At 46.7% G+C, this 21029-nt stretch overlaps 1 protein-coding gene across 1 annotated transcript in view; it reads right to left on the minus strand.

Annotated features, from left to right (window-relative positions):
• Nucleotides 1-656: 656 nt before the first annotated feature.
• POLD4 (DNA polymerase delta 4, accessory subunit) overlaps nucleotides 657-21029 on the minus strand; it is a 293308-nt gene continuing 272935 nt past the window's right edge. Inside the window, exon 5 of the mRNA XM_069628951.1 lies at nucleotides 657-1169. Coding sequence (XP_069485052.1) covers nucleotides 1145-1169 — 25 coding nt within the window. The 3' untranslated portion in view covers nucleotides 657-1144. The remainder of the gene's footprint in view (nucleotides 1170-21029) is intronic.

Here is a 21029-nt window from a genome sequence, read left to right on the forward strand (position 1 = left end):
TTCTTTAATGCTGGTAAAAGTTGAGATGTACCCTTCATGCACTAAGAGTAAAAGCTTGATGATTGATAACTCTGATCAGTGTATAGAAAGCAATGGGACCACGACCACTGGTCAGACTGGGCTTGTGGGTTATATTGACTTGACCTGGATGACCTACAGAGCCGTGGCAGGACAGGGCAGGACATACAGTAAACGGTGCCTGGGGCTGCATGGTTAACAAAGGCCTGGCAACTACTACACATTTCATTGTTAGCAACTGCATTCATCTGCACACATTTTAGGCAATTGAAATCGTGATGGGGTGTTAGTACTTGCATGTCAGGGGGTGATTGGAAGGGTGGGGGTAGAGGAGACTGCTCATTCTCACAGCAGTTCGTAAGTGTGTGGTTTCAGACGTGGAGAGAGTTAACTGCTTGTAACAGTGAAGTTACACTAGAATAGCCTCATTAGACTGTGTAAAGGAGTGCAATGCCTGCCCCCCACACAATTAAGTTTGCCCCACCCCCAGTCTCTGAAGTTAACCCCTCTCCCAAAATGTGAAGGGTTAGCCACCCGAAATGTTAGTCTAGTTGCACCCCTGATAGGAAGTGAAGCCATTCACAATATGTCACACAAGTGTGACATCACGTGCAGCCTCTCCCAAGGAACACACGTGCTTACAAATACACTGCCTCTTTATTGAGTCTATTACAGGAAGTGACATTATGGTTTTACAAGTATGTCCTTCACTTTCCTGGTTTCCATACTGTCCACTGATGATATCCAGTACAAGGCACACCTGTGTCCTTGCTGCTTGTTCACTGAGAAGATTATAGTGAGGTAATTATCGTGCATCGTTTCTTTGTGCTCTGCAGACTCCGTTGTAACTTCATTTCCTGTTTCTATCCAACTAAGCCCTCATTGTTTTAAATGTCTTATCTGAGCGGTGAGTCTCTTCTTCACCACAATAGCCGGCCGACTGCAAGTGCTAATTTTCAGGTGTACACGCGTTGAGTTCTCTGTAACAAAGAGTTAAACATTTACTAATAAAATATTCTTAAAACCTATCCAATGAAAAACCAGATGGCATCTTTAAAGGCGATCAAACTCTGGATTCTTCTCCAGCTCTTCGCATCTCCCTCTTGCTTTCCTCACTCTGCGAGTCCTACAATGGATATTCGCTCCACAAACTGCAAATAATAACAAAAAAAAGGTGGAATAAGAGGTTGATTATTTGAATAGAGCATGTTTCATCATGAACTGCCCTGCTACAAAACATTTGCAATTCATGGCTAGGACAGCCACAAGAATCACTCAGTGTGCCTGCGATTGGAGAAGCCAGCATCTCTGGTTACTATGTGTATCATTTAATAACATGTTTTCCTTGTGTCTGGAGACATACACGCCTGCTTTGAAAACTACTCGTAAAAATATGTTTGAACTAATGTGTTAATTAAACAAAAGCAAACCACTCAAATGAGACTTCACAGTAACCATCATTAAACTAACCTATTTCACCTTGCATTGAACATTCGCTGAAAGAAGAGAAGCAAGAATTCCTTAGATTGGGACTATGAAATTCACAGACTGCTTTGTGACAAAATGGTTATCTAAAAGTCCGGCTATTTAATTTAATTAAATTATATACAGGGAGCAACAATGCGCTTTTGATCAGAAAACAGCTTCAAATAGATAAGAAATCAGATTTGAGGGGAAGCAGTGAGCTTCTGACAATGGGGTAAGTTTGAGGGACATTCTGACCAGGTTGCGGAGGGGAGTAAATGGAGCAGTCCCTGGTTACAATACATGGGTGGACTTAAATATATTAAGGCCAATCGACAGTAGACATTTTTAAGCGCAGGCAGGTGGTACAGCCAGCTGTATTAGAAATGGGAATAGTTTCTTACCTGTAACTCCATTTCTCCAGCATTGGTATCTTTCATGGATTCACATGCTTCGAATATTCCCCGTCGTCAGGCTGGGAACCCTCGGTACATTTATAAAGCCGTTTTCCATAGGAAAAATGTCAACACTTCTGTGTCCTATCTATGTCGTTTTGGGCTCCTTATGCGTGCCCCAATAGGACGTAGCGGTATAAATGCCCCACCCCGACGTCTCCCTTCAGATTTTAACCCCTCCAAAGTAGAATGGGGGTATATATATATATATATTGCATACAGGGGAGGCTGGCGGGCACCTGTGAATCCATGAAAGATACCAATGCTGGAGAAATGGAGTTACAGGTAAGAAACTATTCCCTTCTCCAGCATTGGATCTTTCATGGATTCACATGCTTAGAATAGATTGTATAGCAGTAATCCTGATTTGGTGTGAATGCAAACCAATACCATCCTAAGCACATATTTTCTCTTTTCTTTTTTTTTTTTAAAACTTCAGCGGTTTACACGTTGGTTTAAAAACAACAACCACCACCACCACCACATACATTAAGATAGCTATATATTGATTAAAGGACATTCCCCTGAATAGGTCTTACCTCACTGAAACAGATGACGTAGGACTGCTCGTCCCATCTGTACATCGTCTGCATGCTGTCATTCGAGGCAATAATGGCAGGTAAATGTGTGTGGCACCGACCAGGATGCCGCCTAACAGATATCTCCAGCGGAATCCCGGCCCACAACGCCGCCGAAGATGAAGTTGATCTCGTGGAATGGGCTCTCGGATGCCTTTCCAGCAGCTTCCCCGCTTTCGAGAGACAAAGGGCAATCGTCGACGAGACCCATCGAGCCAGTCCTTGTTTTGAGATCGCCTTTCCTTTTGCCGACGGCCCATAAGCCACAAACAGCTGTCTCGTATTTCTAAATTGCTGAGTGCGATGAAGGTAAAACATTAGAGCTCTTTTCACATCCAATGTATGGAGAGCTTTTTCCGCAACCAATGAAGGAGTTGCAAAGAAAGTAGGTAGTATAATCGACGAATGTTTATGAAAGACAGTAGGAATTTTCGGTATGAAATGAGGGTTGGTCGCCAACACCACCTTGTCTTTAAAAAATCTCAAGTATGGAGGATCAATGACTAGTGCTTGTATCTCCGACAGTCGTTGTGCTGAAGCGATAGCCACCAAAAAAGCCAACTTCCACGATAAGAATTTCATAGACGATGAAGCCATAGGTTCAAAGGGAGCTTTCGTTAGTCCCGTCAACACTAGGTTAAGACTTCAGTTCGGAGGAAACTTTTTAATTGGGGGAAAAGTACAAAATAAGCCTTTCATAAAGTTTTTTATCAGCCTATCACTAAACAGTGGTGATGAATGCCTTCTACGCGTGAATCTCGAAATGGCTGCCAGATTAACCTTTATCAATGAAAAGGATAAACCTCTCTCTGCTAAATGCTGCAAATATGGAAGAAGCTGTTCCGGAATTATATTCAGAGGCTCTAAACCTGGTTGATCTTTGCACCACATGCCGAATCTCCTCCACTTGCATGCATATGAAGTGTTCATCGACGGAGCCCGTGCGGCTTGTAAAATTCGATGGCAATCTGATGAAATAGTTAGGCTACCAAACTCTGAGAAGTCAGGAGCCAGGCTGTCAGGTTGAGACTGTCTGGATCGTGATGCCACACTGTTCCCTTGTCCCGGGACAGGAGGTTCGGAACCTTCTGAAACTTCACTGGTCGCGCTATTGAGGTCGGAGAACCACGCCTGTCACGGCCAATAAGGAGCCACTAAGATCACTCGACACCGGTATCTGTGAATCCATTGCAGGGTCCGTCGTATGAGTGGAAACGGGGAAAAGCATACAGAAACTTGTCCGTCCACGGCAAGGAGAATGCCTCCCCCAGCGAATCTGCTGGCGTACTGTGCGCATTTCTTGTTCTCCCTCGTCGCAAAGAGATCTAGGGAAGGTTGTCCCCACTTTTTGAAAATCTCCGACAACTGTTACTCGTTCAATTCCCATTCGTGTAGCTGATCCATTTCTCTGCTGAGAGAATCTGCTTGTACATTTTTTACTCCCGGAAGATGGTAGGCTACTATAGTTATATTTTGTTGTAGAGCCCAATGCCATACTTCCTGAGCTTCGGTCGAAAGAGTTCTGGAACAAGTACCTCCTTGTTTTCTTAAGTAGAACATTGTTGTTGTGCTGTGTGTCAATATTCTCACCACTGATCCTTTTATGTGCGGCAGAAAAGCCTTCAAGGCCCAACGTACTGCCCTCAACTCCAGCACGTTGATATGAAGGGCTTACTCCTCCGACGCCCACAGGCCTTGCGTTTGAAGAGAGCCCAGATGCGCTCCACATCCAGTCAGAGACACATCCGTCACTATTGCTATGTGAAATTCCGGGTCCTGCAGGGGCATCCCTCTGGATATGTTTTCGAAGACTTGCCACCATCGAAGTGCTCGTAGGAGCTCGTTGTTGACAGTCAGTTTGTCCGACCAAAACCCTTGGCTCTGAGCTCATTGGTCTGCCAGGAATTCTTGAATTGGCCTCATGATGAGGCGACAGTTGTTTACCAAGGGGATACACGAAGCCATGGCACTCAAAATCAACATATATCTCCTTACCGAGACTCTGGTGTTGACTTTCCACTGTTTTGCCAGCCGATTGAGCCTGTGAATCCTCTCCACAGATGGTTTCACCAATCCTGACTGAGTTTCGAACTCTGCACCCAAAAACACTAAGTTCCTTAAGGAGGACTTTTCGAAGTTCACCGCAAATCCTAGTCGTCGCAGAAGTTGCATGGTGGCCTCTAGACTTGCTTGCGTTTTTATAGGGGACGACCCCCTCACCAACCAATCGTCCAGATAAGGGTAAACATGATGACCCTGTTTTCTTAACCATGCTGCTATTGGGGCTAAGCACTTTGTGAACATCCTGGGAGATGACTTTAATCCGAATGGGAGCACTGTGAACTGTTAGTGGGTCCGCCCGACTATAAACCTCAGGAACTTTCTGTGTCGTCAACGCTTTGGTATATGAAAATACGCGTCCTGGAGATCCAACAAAGCCAGAAAATCCCCCCTGTTGAATAGACCGGATCACTTACTGAAGTGTGAGCATTTTGAATTTCAGATTTTTTAATGTTTTGTTGAGGTCTCGAAGATCGAGAATGGGATGCCACTTTCCATTGGGTTTCTTCACAACGAAGTATTGGGAGTAAACTCCTTGACCTCTCTCTGACACAGGCACCAATTCTATAGCCCCTTTTTGTAGCATAAGTACTACTTCTTGTTTTAATATTTGCAGATGGGGCTGAGCCGAAAACACTGGTGGAATGTGCGACGGCTTGATTTTGAATTGTAAGGAATGGCCGAACTTCACTGGCTCCAATACCCACCGGTCTGATGTTATCTTCTCCCACTCGTCGACACGGTGAGACACCCTGCCTCCCAGGACGTTCTGAAACTCGTAATTGCTGGTCTTTTGATTGTTTGTCCTTCGTCGACGATGAGTAACCTCCCCTTTTTCTTGAGGCTTGATAGTCCCGACGTCTTCTTGCGGTTTGAGAAGCCCGCCTGTAGCCTTGAGAGGAGTGCTATTGAACGTATGGTCCCTGGATGACGAGAACAGGGAATTTCCTGACGCTCCTCTAAAGGGGCGAAACGAACGAAAACCTCTGCCACTCCGGAGTGCCCCAAGTAAATGTGCTGTGTCTGAGTCTTCTTTCATGCCTTTCAAGGCCTCGTCCAATTTCTCCCCAAATAGGTGTTCTCCTTCAAAGGGCATATCCAACACTTTATATTGTACTTCTGGTTGAAAGTTGGTGCATTTCAGCCTGGCCTGTCTCCTCAAAACCACTCCATTGTTTGCTTAAAGCCTGATTCTGCCAGATCTACGGTGATGTTTATTGAGTGATTGGAAGCCTTTCCCCCTCACGAACAAGTAAGATCGCAGATTTTCTATGTTCGTCCGGCAGATGTTCCAGTATGGGTGCTAAACGATGCCACATCTCTCTGTCATACCTCGCCATAATAGCTAGAGAATTGGCTGCCTTCATCCACCGACAATACCTTCTTGCCAAAGGCATCTTGTCTCCTGGCCTCGTTCTCCGGAGGAGTTGTGCATTTATGTTGAGACCTTGCCTTTCTTGCAGCAGCCGCCGATACCACTGACTCTGGAGAAGGTTGAGAATACAAACATTTTGGAGTAGACTCGGGAGCCATAAGTTTCTTTTCCAGTCTACCTTTAATCGCTGGCTTCGAGAATGGATGACGCATTGTTCGTAGCCCCTCTTGACATACATGATATAAAATGGGAACCGAAAATACCGATTTTTCTCCTCTTTCACATATGATCAAACAAGAAACAGCCTTTCTTCTCCTCCTCCTGGGCCAGCCAAAACTCGGTACAAGCCTTACCCATCATTGTGTGGAAGGAACCAATGTCATCCGGAGGTGACGGTTGAGCTGGGCTTCTTGGAGCTTTCATCTCCGCCTCCGACTCCCAAGTCGGGTCCCTAGAAGGGGATAACGATATATCCGATATAGACTCTTTTTCTGACTCGGACTCCGGTAGTTCTCCTTCCTCCGGACGCGGGCATGGAAGGTCTTCACAAACCGGCACCGCTGTCGACGCCATAGGAGCCGGCCGATGGGAAGGGCCTGGCTCGTCGACGACTGGTGTTGTATGTTTCGCCGGAGCAGTAACCTGAGGTAACTTCGCATCCAATCTCCTCAACAAGGTTTGTAGAGTAGACAAAACCTCCAGGGATAAAACAGCCTGAGGATTGAGTATCGGAGTTGTAACTGGGACACTCACACCGCTCGAAAGAGTCAGAGAGCTAACTCCTTGCAATCCAAGTCCCGTAGGCCCAACCACAAACTCACGTTCCTCATTCGCGGATGAGATGGAAAAAGCTGCCTCCTGCTGCAACGGGATCTCTGGTAAAACCGGGTCATACACTTCCGGTCGCCAGCCCTCCTGCGGAGCCTCCGTCGACGAGGTTAATTTCTCGACAGTCGCCGTCGTCGCCGCGTCATGACTCGGCGGAACCACTGAAGAGACAATCTGCGTCAATGGTAGTGAGGGCGTCGACGATCGAACTCCCGTCGACGACACCGGTTGATGCGCAGAATCTTGAGGCGCTCCTGCCTTTTTTTAACCTGATTTGTGTTTTGATGAATCTCGACTCGATGATCACCTGAGGAGGATCTTGACAGGTCTTTTCTCTCCTTTTTCGACGAGGAAGAAGATAACGAAGTTTTCGTTTTCGATGAAGATTCCCTCGTGGAATGTTTTTCCGAGGAGCTTTTCTCCATCGAACGCACTTTCTTCAACGGAGGTTCAGCCGATACGGAACGGCGGCGGAACCCCTGGAGATTTAGCTGTTGAGGCCAAGCTATGCATGGAGCCTACCTCCAAAGGGGGTACACACCGGCTCCATCGTCCAACCAAGCCACCAGCCGTCTATTTCCGTCTTTGAGGGCCTTCTGCGAGAAGCCTTTACAAATGTCACAATTGTCAGCCGAATGGTGAGGGTGGAAACAATATATACAGTCCATATGGCCATCTCCTTCGTACACCTTTTTTAATCTGCATGTAGCACACAGACAAAAAAGAGCTTTCCCAGACATTAGGAAAACGAAAAAACAACCTAGTAAAATAGTAGATGACACGAGGTGATCCCACTACTTTGGAAGACGGTTGAAATCTGAAGGGAGCTATGGGGGCGGGGCATTTATACTGCTACGTCCTATTGGGGCACGCGTAAGCAGCCCAAAATGACATAGATAGGACACAGAAGTGTAAAAAATGTTCCTATGGAAAACAGTTTTATAAATGTACCGAGGGTTCCCAGCCAGACGACGGGGAATATTCTAAGCATGTGAATCCATGAAAGATCCAATGTGGAGAAATGGCCATAATGGATGAAGTGCTATAGTGGAGGCAGCGAAAGTGAGGGACAGAGGCAGCTTAGAGGCCAGGGACAAATGTTAGCTAGAAGGCAGATGAGAGGCAGGTTAAGAGGGTAACTCTGAGGCGAGTTGACCTCGCCGCAGCATGAATAGCGAGTGCACTGCTATCATATGGTTATAACCTTGGGACTGATTCCCGCAGTATACGGGTGCAGTGCAATACCACTGCCAGATGGACCCAAATAGATGTATATGCCAATACACTTTTGGCCAAGGACAACGAATATGATCAGAGCTGGTGTAGTTGCACTGAGAAGGGTTGCAGGTTGTTGGTTTTACACCAGTTGCAAACACAGTGTAATCAGTGAGCTGTGAAAGTCCTTAGCACCGTGACCCTTACTGTGTGCACTCCTGGACTGTGTTGCCATTGATAGGCCATGAACCTTTGCTGTTGAGGACGGGTGCCATCCTTGACTAGTTAAGTGTTGGTTTTTTTGTTGCAGATGCTACATTTTTCCCAGAGAATGGACTTTCTGGGTTCCTGGAGAAGGTTGAATGACTGGAACCTGGGTCAGTACAGTAGTTCTCACGCTTTTTTCACCCTTGGATGGCTTCTCCTCTGATCTTAATCTCTTATGAGTGCTTGTTCTCTTGCCTTTAAGATAAGGCAGGGTCACACTCCCAGATTACTCTGCCTCTGAGGCAGGCTATTTTACTTCAGCCAGCAGACTAGGCACTTGTGCCTATCACAAAGGGTCTTGAAGTTCTGGCATATTTCAGTCTTCCATTATGTGGTGTTGAAGTAGACAAACGCATTCCTCCTGCTTTTCTCCCTCAAAAACATTGTTCAGGCCACATGAAGTGCATGCTCTTAAGAGGGACTTCCTCCATTTTATTGTCAGACTCTGTCATCTTACCAAGACAATGGTATGAAGTGGATATAGAGGTGGGGAAAGCAACATTCACACAGTAGCCAAAATGCAAAGAAACCCTCCGAGAGAGAAGGGACTTATCTGAATTAATTCTGAAGAAATAATGTTCGGTTTCCACTGCAAAAGAATCTCCTAAGGCTGTGGAAGAAGCTTGGGAGAGAGTTGAGGACCCCCATTAACACAATGTGCTTTAGAGTCTGGCCATGGTGGATGGAAGGGGCAGAGCCCACAACATCCTATTGACTGATTGTGAAAGGAACTAAAACAAGGTGGGTGGGCTGCAGTAGTCACTGTTCTTTTGCTTTAACATTGTATTAAAGTAAACCTGTAGGTGAGGATTGCCAGTCTTATGATGGGGAACATTCTAAGCATGTGAATCTATGGAATGCTGGAGAACATGCCACACCTCTTTTTAATAGACCATTAATAATAGGTGGAAGGGCAACACTTGCCACTCAATACGCTTTGCTGATTATTCTTTGCAACCATTTACTTAATGTTAAAGTTTGTTGGACCTACCTTGTGTGAAAAACCTGAAGGTGTCTCACTTGCTAGTCCCCAGAGATATGTCGTCCAGGTGGCCAGGACACAGCCATCGCTATTGGATCAATTTCCTGGGGGTGGACCAGTGGGGGAGGATCAACTGGATTAGGGGTCTTCGAGGAGTGGAAGTGGGACACCGAAGGGTGAGACCAGATATCCCCTTTCTTATGACACCTTTTCGCCATCCTACCCCGTAGGGTATCTAGAAACTCTACCCCTGCCCCTTTTCCAACACGAACACTTTCCTACACCGTGACAAACAACGGACTAACACCCGCGCCGTTTACCTGACATGTCCCAACACCAGGATCAGGCAGTGTCAGGCAATTGATAAAAACTATGCCTACCTGACGGCCCTTTGCCTTCCCCACAGGGATAAAAGGCGGAGCACAAAAGCACACTCGGAGCAAGGCCAACCACACGCGAAGACAGCTATTCCAGGACAGAAGTTCAAACGGAGAAGGAAAGCAATGAGACCCGAAAAGACAAGGAGGGAAATGCCCTTGCACTTTTCAACTCAACGCTGCAAAGCCTCTGTGAAAGGAATTATAAGACCGGGAATGACAGCTGGCGTGTGGTATAAAAGATGTCAGCGGTGCACAAGGCCCTCCCGCACTGATAACCAAGGCATGGAGACGTGCCTGCTACCGTGGTATCGTCCTTGACACCAGAAATGAGAAACGCCAAGGAGTTCAACACAGCCGGTGAGTCGGAGGGAGCTGATAGTAAGCCGGGCTGTGTTGAACCGAAGGTTGCAATCGGCAACATGCTGTGAACACAAGGACTAGTGAACAAAGAACTTGTGTGTGTTTGAACTTTTAGGAAAGCCCAGTGAAGGGCCAGCTGCAAAATGGTCAGGCGACGCAGGAGTGCTCTTTCGAAGAACTCTAGCTGGCCCCGTTGTTGAAACTATAAGTACCAGGAGACCCTAGGTGAGCCGATGTGAGGTGTCAGAGTGGTCCTACAAGGGTCACGTCAAATCCCTTGTACAATCGAAAGTCTATGACCCATTGCTAAGGGAAAGCTAGGGTAAGGGAGCCCGCCCTGCTTTCTGGTGAGATCGCAAACATTGTGTTAGAATGGTTATGTGAACCTGACGGAGAGATGCCAAGGGGAAAGCTAATGAGATTGAGTCCTGTACTGTGATTGAAAGGCTGTAGTGAACCCGACAGAGGGATGTCAACACTGAGAGAAGCATCAAAGCCTGACAGAGGAGGATCCTAAGGCGAAGAGTAATTCCCTGACGTAGAAGATTTATTAAAGGAACTTAACTTTTTGTTTGTTTCGGCACTTCAGGTCCTTTGAGGCAAGAGACTTTGTGTAAAAGAGACTTGGCCACAGAAGGCCCTGATATTTGGAAATGAACTGTAAACTCGTACTGGCAAAGCCCAGACGTGTGCTGTGCTCAGAAGTCCTGCCTTGTCCCGTGCTGAAAACGTGGGGAAGGGTGACCCCATCAATACCAACCTTGCTTATCATTTCATGAAAACTTTTCTTTTTTGGGTGAACATTATGCCACACTATTTTGTAACTTAACAGTAAGGATTGGCAATAGGTTTTTCTTAGTATAGGCCCTTTTTATTTGACAAGACGCCACTAGGACTGCCTTATTATTATTTGATGGTCGTAGCTTGCTCCCATCTTAGATTTAGGTTTAGATTAGGTGTTTTTCCTACCCTTTTATGCTGTTTAATAAACACCCTTGAACTGTGATCCCTTTGTCTGTCTATGCTTGATACCATGCCTTTCTTGCACTTGGTACGAGCTAGCTAAACAACATTGTAACTGACTAGGAGCCACAGTGAGAGAGGCCCAAGTCCAAGGGCCACTTCTAGAATGCACAACAGAGAGAAGGGGTGGTCTCAATCAAATTGCGCTCCTAACATGGATATCTGGAATTTCATCCTGAATTATTATAGTCAATACTTTTAACCGAAATTAATCTTCAAGAAAAGCTCAAACAGCCGACACGTGTTTCAACCTAAAAGGTCATCTTCAGGGCTGTACAACATTTGAAACATACATACAAATTTGGCACTAAATCCTGGAAAAGAGTGGGTAGGAGAATTTAGTGGGCGAACAGAGAGGCAAGATGTGAAAGTTTTGATAACTAGATCAGAACAATACGTTTTCTGTTTTTAGTTCAGTTGTGGTTAAGGCACATCCGGTATGTCTATCCAGAAGGGAAAACAAAGTATAGCTATTCCGGCCAGTTTGCAAATGACAAGCTCTGACTTGATAACTAGAATGGGTGTGACAAGCTGCTGGGAGGGAAGTTGTGTGGAGTTTGGATTGTATCAGCGTGTGCTGGGACATGGGCAACTAGCAGGCGATCCACCTGTTGTCTAGGAATAGTTAGCTAACAAGTGTAGTGGGATATAGGCTGGGGAGCAGGCTAGTGTGGGGGTGCAAACATCAATAAGCCACATATGTGAAGAAACAATCATGGAGCATCGTATTTAAAGCAGCAAACCTTTAAGGTGCTATATATATTATGTATATGTATTTTTTTAAATGATGGAACCATATATATTAACAGCGGAAGAACAGTAATCATGAGACGGCAGTCTCAGGGCAATATAGATGAGGCAGTAATCAAGAAGTACACATGAAGCAATACATCTAGGGAGGTCAGGGGTCAAACACATAGGCCCTCATTACGACCCTGGCGGAGGACCATGGTGCAATTTGCACCATGGTCCATGGCGCAAAGCTGCCAACTCCGCCATGGGGGTTGGCGGACTTACCGCCCCATTCCGACCTTGGCGGGGCAGTAAGTCCCCAATCCCCATTTACCCTTCCCCATTCCCATTTTTGCCCCATAGGGTATAATGGGAGTGGGGAAGGCGTTAATTACGCCACCGTAAATTACGGTGGCGTAATTAACAACAAGTCCCGTAGCGCCATGGATTTTCCCGGCTGCAAAAAGCAGCCGTAAAAATCGCCATGGCGCTACGGGAACTCGTAGTCTGGCGGAAAGGTACGCCATGCTTTACGCTGGCGTAAACCCCTTTCCGCCAGGGTCGTAATGAGGGCCATAGAGTGAAATGATAGGAGGCCAGGTAGGTGATGCAGTAAGATGGGGAAGAAAACAATCAGATGTTGGAATGTGTCAAGGAGTTATGATGCAGAAATCAAGGGAGGGGTGTATAAGGTGCTGAATTTACAGTTAAGTAAAGTGTAAATATGACAGCGATGCTGTCATCACAGAGTTGAATGCCAGTAACAAATAGCCACAAGGGCATAGTGAAGGAGCAAATGACAGGAGTTGCAACAAAGGGAATCTGAAGGGAGAATGGAGAGGCCTCCACCATTGTAGGTTTCTTCTGACTTCTTCAGTCATTGGATCCAATATATTTAAGTCTTGTGTTGTCTTGCTCGATTATACTTCTTTAGGCCTGCAAAGATCACTTTTGTCAATTTTAAATTACTCAAGACTGAAATGCCCGTCTATGAATTTTAATAAAACAAGATTGTTTTTTTTTCTCTATGAGAAAATTCCCCTGTGCACATTACATGCTGAATAACAGTAGGCTTGGGACTAGTGAATAGGTATGCTTAATTGGGTGCCCTTTTATCGTTTAGGAAATCAGACGAACATAATAATAATAATTCAAAGATTAAACTTAGAAGCCATAAACAACTTTATTAGGGGCGACCAAAGGCCTATTAACAGTATATAATCAGAGTATAGTAACAAGTATTCTATACAATTTAGAATCCTCTATCACATTTAAAACAAAATGGACAAGCTACCCTGAGGCTAAAATATTGTGCAGAATATTGGGCCTACCAAATTGTGTGTCTGTTCACACTATACGACTAAAACTAGGCCGAATGTCTTTAAAAACCATGCTAAATATAAGAAGATGCATTTTATTGAACATTTGTAAGCAGCCAGTACATTGAGAGCTCGAGGATGCCAAACATTATCCTACTCTAGAGAGGGAGTTGTAGAGTTTGTTATGCTTATTTATTGGAATATTGATTCTATTGTACAAATTTAAAGGCCTGTCTGCAGCAATATGTGCATGTGTGCAAAGGCTTTTTATGTTATTTAGATTTAATCAGTTACCTGGCTTAGAAAGATTAGGTCCTCGCCTGAAAATTGACCAATCAGCTAGATATTTGTATGTAAAAATAAAGCCTTATTAGAATCTACTAAGCACTTGTTAACACAATGTGATGACCTAAGCCCTGGATGCTCCTTGTTTTTAAGGACATATCGGCATGGCTGCCGCCAGAGTCATTTTTTTTCCGGCGCCCGGCAAAGAGGACCTACCGGGGCATTACAGCCCCAGCGGCATAGTAATTCCCCCCACCCCGGGCTCAATGGGAATGGGGAGGATGGATGCACCGGCACCATTCATGAATGGACCGGCAAACTTGTAATGAGGCCCAATGTGTTTATAATAGTGAGGAACTTCATACGGTTGTATTTTTAATACAGTGATTGGAGGGCAAATAACAATAGCTTATTATTGCATAAATACAGTTTTGGACTTTTATATAAAATCTATTGAAGCATGAATTGTGTATTTTAGATGATTTTATTGTTGATGGTGGTAAAGGTTCTTTATGTACTATATGAATTGTCTATTAATTTGTTGTGTAAAGTTATTTTTTCATAACTGTAACACATCTTAATAATAAAAAACGTAATGAGTGCTTCAAGTGGAACAGAGTCCAAGGGACTAGAAAAATCGAAGCAACCATATCCCCTGAAGCTTCAGCCATTGCCTCAGCGTATAGTTGATCCAGAGAGGAAGCAAGCATGTAATCTGCTTCTAAGCTTCACTATCCATTCTAATTCTGGGGAAAATTGAACACTGATAAACACCAAGTCCTGGCACTGTTCCAATTGAAGAGTTTTGGGATTCATACGAAATTTCGGTGAGGGGCTGTGCTGGTGGGTAGGACCACACTGATATGCAAATGCATATTTCCTCTATGTGAAAGGTAAATTGATCTAAAACATGATTGAAGATCCTCCTGAGTGGGAAACTTCCAATAGAACAGGTTATTTGTCCATGTTTGTTCTTAGTAGAGGGGCTCCCATATTTTTGTATACTAAGAAATATGTGCTTGTGGCCTTCTGACCACAACCCAATTCTTTTCTGCAATATGGTTGATGCCTTGCCATTATGTTGCAGCCCACATATTTTAAGTCTGTGCTGTGTTGAATCTAGTGAGATCATCACTAAGACCGTGGTATGGGCCTCCTCATGTGGTCAGGGTGAAAGCACCCGCCACCTGATCTTGACCCTGGGGTGGTATTATGAGGGAGGATCACATGGGAGGAGGCTTATATCAAAGGGAATTGATGGCCTCTTTAGCTCATGTTTCCCCTATTGTCCCTGGAGTATTGATGGCATATTGTAAAGTAGAGAAACCCAATGTAACTGCTATGCACGTAACCTCTCCTAACTCTAACATCCAGTTCAACAATCAAAGAGAAATGAATAGACATAAAAGACTTAAACCCATTATGGACTTCAAGTTCCATAATGCCTGTGGTACTGGGATGAGGAAGAAGGACCCAGAGTCAATGAGGATCAATGATGCCTCTGAAGGGAATAGGCAGTCCAGTTCTTTGAAGGCAAGACACCTGAGTGGGACATTTAAATCTGAAAATGGACCACAGCTGTGGAGAAGGAAAGGAGCAGCCGAGGCAGTCCGGAACAACACCGAAGCGGTTGGAGCTGCAGCAGGAGTGTGAACGCCAGCAGAAACGGATGTGGGAAGAGAAGGCATGCGATTTTGCAGAGTGCACATAGCAGGAAGTGGAGTCATGGTCGGCAGCAGGTAGAGAAGCCCAACTGCGTGGGAGACGTGCTCCCGACCTCACACGAGTTCCCTGGTGGTACTGGATGATGCAGAGATCCAGCAGGGCCGGCGGGGCTCAAGAGAGGTGGGTGCAGGTGGTGGCAGATATGGAAGAGTTGTCAATTGGAGTACTGATACGCCAAAGGTCCTCCGCGGCAGCAGGGAGCAACACAGAGACGCCAAACAAAGACAGTGAGTTGTCCTGCGCAGAAGTAATACGGGGCACTTCGAGTGGAACGTTTGCTAAAATCAGACTATTTTGAATACTGAGTAAGTAGAATATGAAGGCAAAAAGGGTGCAATTCTCCATTTATGAAACATCAATTTGGGGAGGGAAAACCTGTAATCCACACTGCCAATTGCACACTGTGCCACCCGTGCTGCTAGCAAAGGCAACAGTAGTTGTGGCACCTTCCCTGGCACGTGTCTGAAACACCGGCACCAAAGAAACACAGCGTAATTACTAGAATGCTTTGGCTGGTAACACCGGCATAAAAATGCCAGTACTACTGGCAAATCTGTGCCAGAATCACGGGCAGTGCGGATCAGCCGGAAAACAGGCCCAGGTGGGGATGAACAGGCCACAGGTGCACCCAATAATCACAGAAACAGCACAAAAGAATCACACCCACACCAGAAACACTTCATAACACCATGCTGCCCCTCATTGTTGTAGCAATGGACATGGAGGTGTTGCACACTGCAGTGCAGCTGTATGGGCTTGAGCTGCATCAGTGCAACATGAGGACAGGGAGTGGAGGAGGAGGACGAGGAGGAGTACGGGGAGGAGGAAAAGAATGAGGAAGAGGATGATGAGAATGAATGCCATGCAAGTGGCGATGCAGAGGCGTGCTGTGATACCCTGCAAAAGGGCAAACCTGGGCCCTGACACATGGCCAGATACACACCTTGTACCGCCTAAACTGGGAAACAATCTTGGAACTGGTGGACCTCATCCAGGATGACATTGGGAGCATCCGAACAGCCAACACCCCTGTTGAAGCTGGTGTCAGTCCTGCACGTCATCGCTCACAGGCACGTTCCAGCATTCTGAGGCAGCTGCATGGCATATCACAGCCTACATTCTCCAGAGTGCAGGTGCAGGTCCTGGATGCCCTCCTGCACAATGCGGCCCAGCACAATGCCCTCCCAACTACCCATGCACAGGTATACGCCACCAAGGCCTGCTTCCATGCAATTGCGGGCATGCCCAATGTGTTGACAGCAGTGGACTGGCACGCATATAGAGCTGGTGGCACCACCACGCCACAGAGGAGGTGTACAGGAACCATAAGCAGTACCATTCACTCAAAGTCCAGGTGACTTGTGATGCCGACTTCTCCATCACGCAATGCTACGCCCGCTCCCCAGGAACAACCCACGACTCCATGGTCCTGCGGAACAGCACCCTGCTGGTGTACATGGTGCGTTATGGGGGACAAAGCACCTGGATAATGGGTGAGTAAATGTACAACCACACACACATTGGTGCATGGGTCACAGGCCAAGGGGCTAGGGGTATGGCACTAAAGCATGTCCCACAGCCAACCTGTAAATGCAGGACCAAAAATGGCATGCCTGATTGAGTGCCCATGACTCACATGAACAACATGAGACATGAGTAGTATAATTGACAGACCAATCCATTCTGAACCCACAATGACATCTTCATGTAATGCACTACAGGTACCAGAATGCAACACTGCCATATCACCAATTCAAGCATACCTGTACATCGTCCCACGTAGGCCCAAGTAAAACATGCCCTGGTGAGACATGGTGCATGTATGCAAACACCACGACTGTGTAGAATCCACAGTCACAGGCAACACCACTGTTGTGCACCATCACTCACACATGTCAAATGTCAATGTCAATGTGAACGCCAATGGTCCTCATATACTGCACAGTTTCCACTGGCGTAGACATATGGCGCTCAGGTGGGACTGCAATGAGAGTAGTGCAGGGGTGGGATTTCAGTGGGAATGGGAGGGAGCGGGGCAACATATCCATGTTGTGCCATGAACAGCTTCAGTGCGTTCAAAGTGGGAAATGGCCTTCCAGGACTTTCGTGCATGTGAGCCGTCACGTGTCATACATGCAAGTCAATTAATGTCCAGTCCGCATTGTGGGTATCATGCACTGTGTACAGTCGCAGCTGTGGCAGGGGCACCACAGGAATGTCCACCCCAGGCAATGGGGACACAGAGGCGTATGGGTGACTCCCACTAAGGCCAGTCAGTGGCTAGTCCTGTCCTACCCCAGCAACCCATCCCAGGGACCCAAACCCTGCAGGACAGAATGTCCCGCAGTGGGTGTCCCAGGGTGCAGCAGGATGCCTGAGGCTCCACCAGTGCACAGTACCAGATGCATGATGTAGACCACACACACACACATAGGTGGTCCTTGTGAAATACACTGTCCTGCCACATGAATGTCATGGCTCACCTTGTGGCCTAACCCTTGAAGGTGATTCTGGATATTCGCTACTTCTGTGGTTGATGACCCTTCTGAGATATCCCCAGACGCAGGAGGAGGTGGCCTACAATTGTGCACATGTGCAACCAGTACAACTATTGAGCAGGCCTTCAGACTATTAAAGGCACATTTTCGATGCTGGAAGGAAAGCATGGTATCAACAGTAAGACAGACACAAGTGACCACAGTTCAAGGTGTTTATTGAACTTCAAAACGGTTACGATGAACGCCTATCTAATCCTAAATCTACAGATGGGAGCAAGCTACGACCATGAAATAATAATAACGCAGTCCTAGTAGTGTCTTGTGAAAATAAAAGGTCCGATACTAAAAAACCTATTGCCAGTCCTTGCCTCTAAATACAAATAGTGTAGGGAATAATGTTATCAAAAGAAAGAAGTGTTCAAAATGATATGTCAGGATGTTCAAGCCATTGGCCTCCCTTCCCCATGTTTTCAGCACGGGACAGGGCTATTCACTCGAGCGTAGCACACTCTTTGGCTTCTTTGGCACAAGGACACAGTTCAATTATCAGCATCAGGGCCTTCTATGCCCACGTCTCTTTGCATATCAAAGTCTCTTGATTCAGACGGCCTGATGTACAAAACAAATGAACATTTATTTTCCTCATTCACAAGTACTCAATTCTGGTGATTCACTCTTCACCCTGGATCCCCCTCAGCCAGGCTCAGATCCCTTTTATAGAATGCTTGTTACTTTGGATCACCATTTTCTGGGCTCAGATTCCCCTTTACACTTTTCAGAGAATATTCTGTCTCGGGTGACTCCCTTTCACCCTGGATTCCCCTCAGCCGGGCTCAGATCCCTTCTCTTGCACAATTAGTTTCCCTCAGCCGGGTTTGGACCAATTTCAGCTCGAATGAACTATCAAAGACTTTTGAATGTGCACAGGCTTTTGCTTGACCCATTGCAGGACCACTTTGATCTCACAATTCCTTTTCACTTTTGACAACCATTTGGGAACCTAACAGAGACCTTAGAATGATACCCACGTGGTGCCGGACCACTCTGTTTTCAAAGGTTCAGTCACTCCTCTATTATTCAATTAGGTTTCCGTCACTCGTGTCATATGCTTTACACACTGTTCTCTTTATATTTCTCCATACAATGTTGCCGATTGCAACCTTGGTTCTAACAAAGGCCGGTCTGGCATCAATCTCCCGACTCACCGGCTGTGCTGACTTTACTGGTGCTGCTCTGTTGTAGGAGCCAAGGACAGTACCACAGCGGCAAACGCTTCTCCCCACCTTGGTTATCGACGCAGGCGAGCCGTGGGTACCTCCGGCACACAATGCAGGTTTCTTCAGCTTTAATTCCAGGTCTTATGTTTCTTATTTTCAAAGGCTCAGGAAAGTAACAGTCTAAAAACGTCAAGGGTACTTCCCTACCTGCAAACCTCTCTGGTCTTGCCGTCTTCTCGTATTAAACTGCCATCTTGGAACTGCTGCTTCCTTTTGTGCTTTGCCTTGCTCAGAGTGTGCTTTTGTGCTCCGCCTTTTATCTGTGTGGAGGAAGTGTGATTGAAGTCAGGTGTGTGTAATGATCAGTAATTGCCTGACCTTGCCTGTCCATTATATTGGGACATGTCAGGTATACAGCTCTGGTGTTAGTCCATTTTTGCACACAGTGAGCTGTCCGTGAGAAAGTGTTAGTGTCGGGAAAGGGAGGGGGTTGAGTTCCTAAGTATCCTACCTGGTAGGATGGGGAAAAGGTGTTATAGGGAATGGGATACCGCACCTCACCATCTGGTGTCCCACTCCCCGAAGACCCCTCATCCAGGTGATCCTCCTGCACTGGTCCACCCCCAGGAACTGGATCCAAAAGCGATGGCCGTGTCCTGGCCATCTGGATGACAGATCCCCGAGGACCAGCGGATCAGACACCTTCAGATTTCTCACAATACCTACACCAGTCTGGGGTGCACTCATGTACAGGCCAGATAGTCCTGGCCTGTGCAATGTTGCACAATATATGCATCAAACACAACAAACCCCTTCCCCCGGATATGGACATGCCACCACCAGAAGGTGAAGGTGATGATGGGGAGGCAGCTGCAGACATGCACTGGCACGGTTGCATGGATGCCATGGATGGGTGTGCGGCTCATCAGAAACTCATTGACAACTTCTTTTGACTCTCCTTCCTCTATGCACGACCCATGCTCCTTATGACACAGCATGGGCACAGCACTGGCTGCTGACCTGCAGGCATTTCCACATTATACGCGATTCCACAAGTTGCCAATGGACCATGTCCGCCATCTCATCATGCCTGCCCTCAATCCTGCGGATGCGTGCATCCATCTCCCTGATGTTGGGCATTGGAGGTGGAGGGGGGCTCTGCAGGTCTGAGAGCCTGAAGCTCAGCCTGGTGTATGGAGTGTGGTCCGGGGAGCCATCTGTGCTTTTGCCTACTTCCAACACTGCATTGTTAGTGGATGTGCCAGGATGGGATGGTGGCTGGTGTTGGGTGGGCACATTGACTTGACGTGACGTGGTGGCAGGCCTGATGTTAGCTCTGCAGGGCCAAATAGTTGGGGCACGGGGCCTGATGGCTTTGCTGCAGGGGCAGATGGTTGGGGCACAGGGCCCAATGTCTGTGCTGCTGCTGCAGCCAGCGTTGGCTGTGATGTGGTGGTGGTGGTGCGTGCTGTTGTTGCTTTCCTCCGTGTGGTTGCCTGGGCTGTGGAGGGTCCAGCATGGTCACTGTCAGAGGATGTGCCTGTCAGGATGAGATGGGCATGCAATTATTCACCTGCAAGTCACCTCACCAGACCTGCATTTGACAGATAGAACATTGTGTGTGACCTGGTCTGGACATGTCTGGTTGTCAGGACTGCTCTGATGTGTGTGTGCATATGTGTTTGGCATGAGTACACATTGGTCGTAGTCCTGCCATGCTGGCTTGTACTGGTGTGTGCATCGTGTATATGCTAATTGTCATGTTGTCCCTTTGCACACATGACTGGTATTCATGTGCCCATATGTGTGTCCATGCCTTTTGGGTGCAATGTTTGTGCATGTCTTACCCTGACCCATGCCCCTGGTACCTGTCTTTGCATGGCCCATATTGATGATGATGTCGTCTTGTATCATTCACATGAACTTAGACATATCCCCATGATGTGTGTGGTGCATTTCACAAGCATCTCATGTTTCGCATTTTGATGTGGCTTGGTGTACTCAATGCCCTCTGCTTGCGGCCCTGCTCTGGCCTCTGCTACTACTACTTCCTCAATCCCCTCCATGTGCAGCACCATGCTGCATCCCACTGCATCAATTTCAGTAGGGAGGCTGTCCCGCCTCCGGTGGTAAGGCATTCCCTCTGATGTGCCGAGAGTATAGTGCCTACTCGGAGGCAAAGTTTATTCCACCTATTGTCACAGTCTTTTGGGGACCTTCTGGGCCACCTCCTCCCATATTGCTGTC

Source organism: Ambystoma mexicanum, chromosome 12 (genome assembly GCF_040938575.1).
Source record: "Ambystoma mexicanum isolate Mex_15411 chromosome 12, UKY_AmexF1_1, whole genome shotgun sequence".
Lineage (NCBI taxonomy): Eukaryota > Metazoa > Chordata > Amphibia > Caudata > Ambystomatidae > Ambystoma > Ambystoma mexicanum.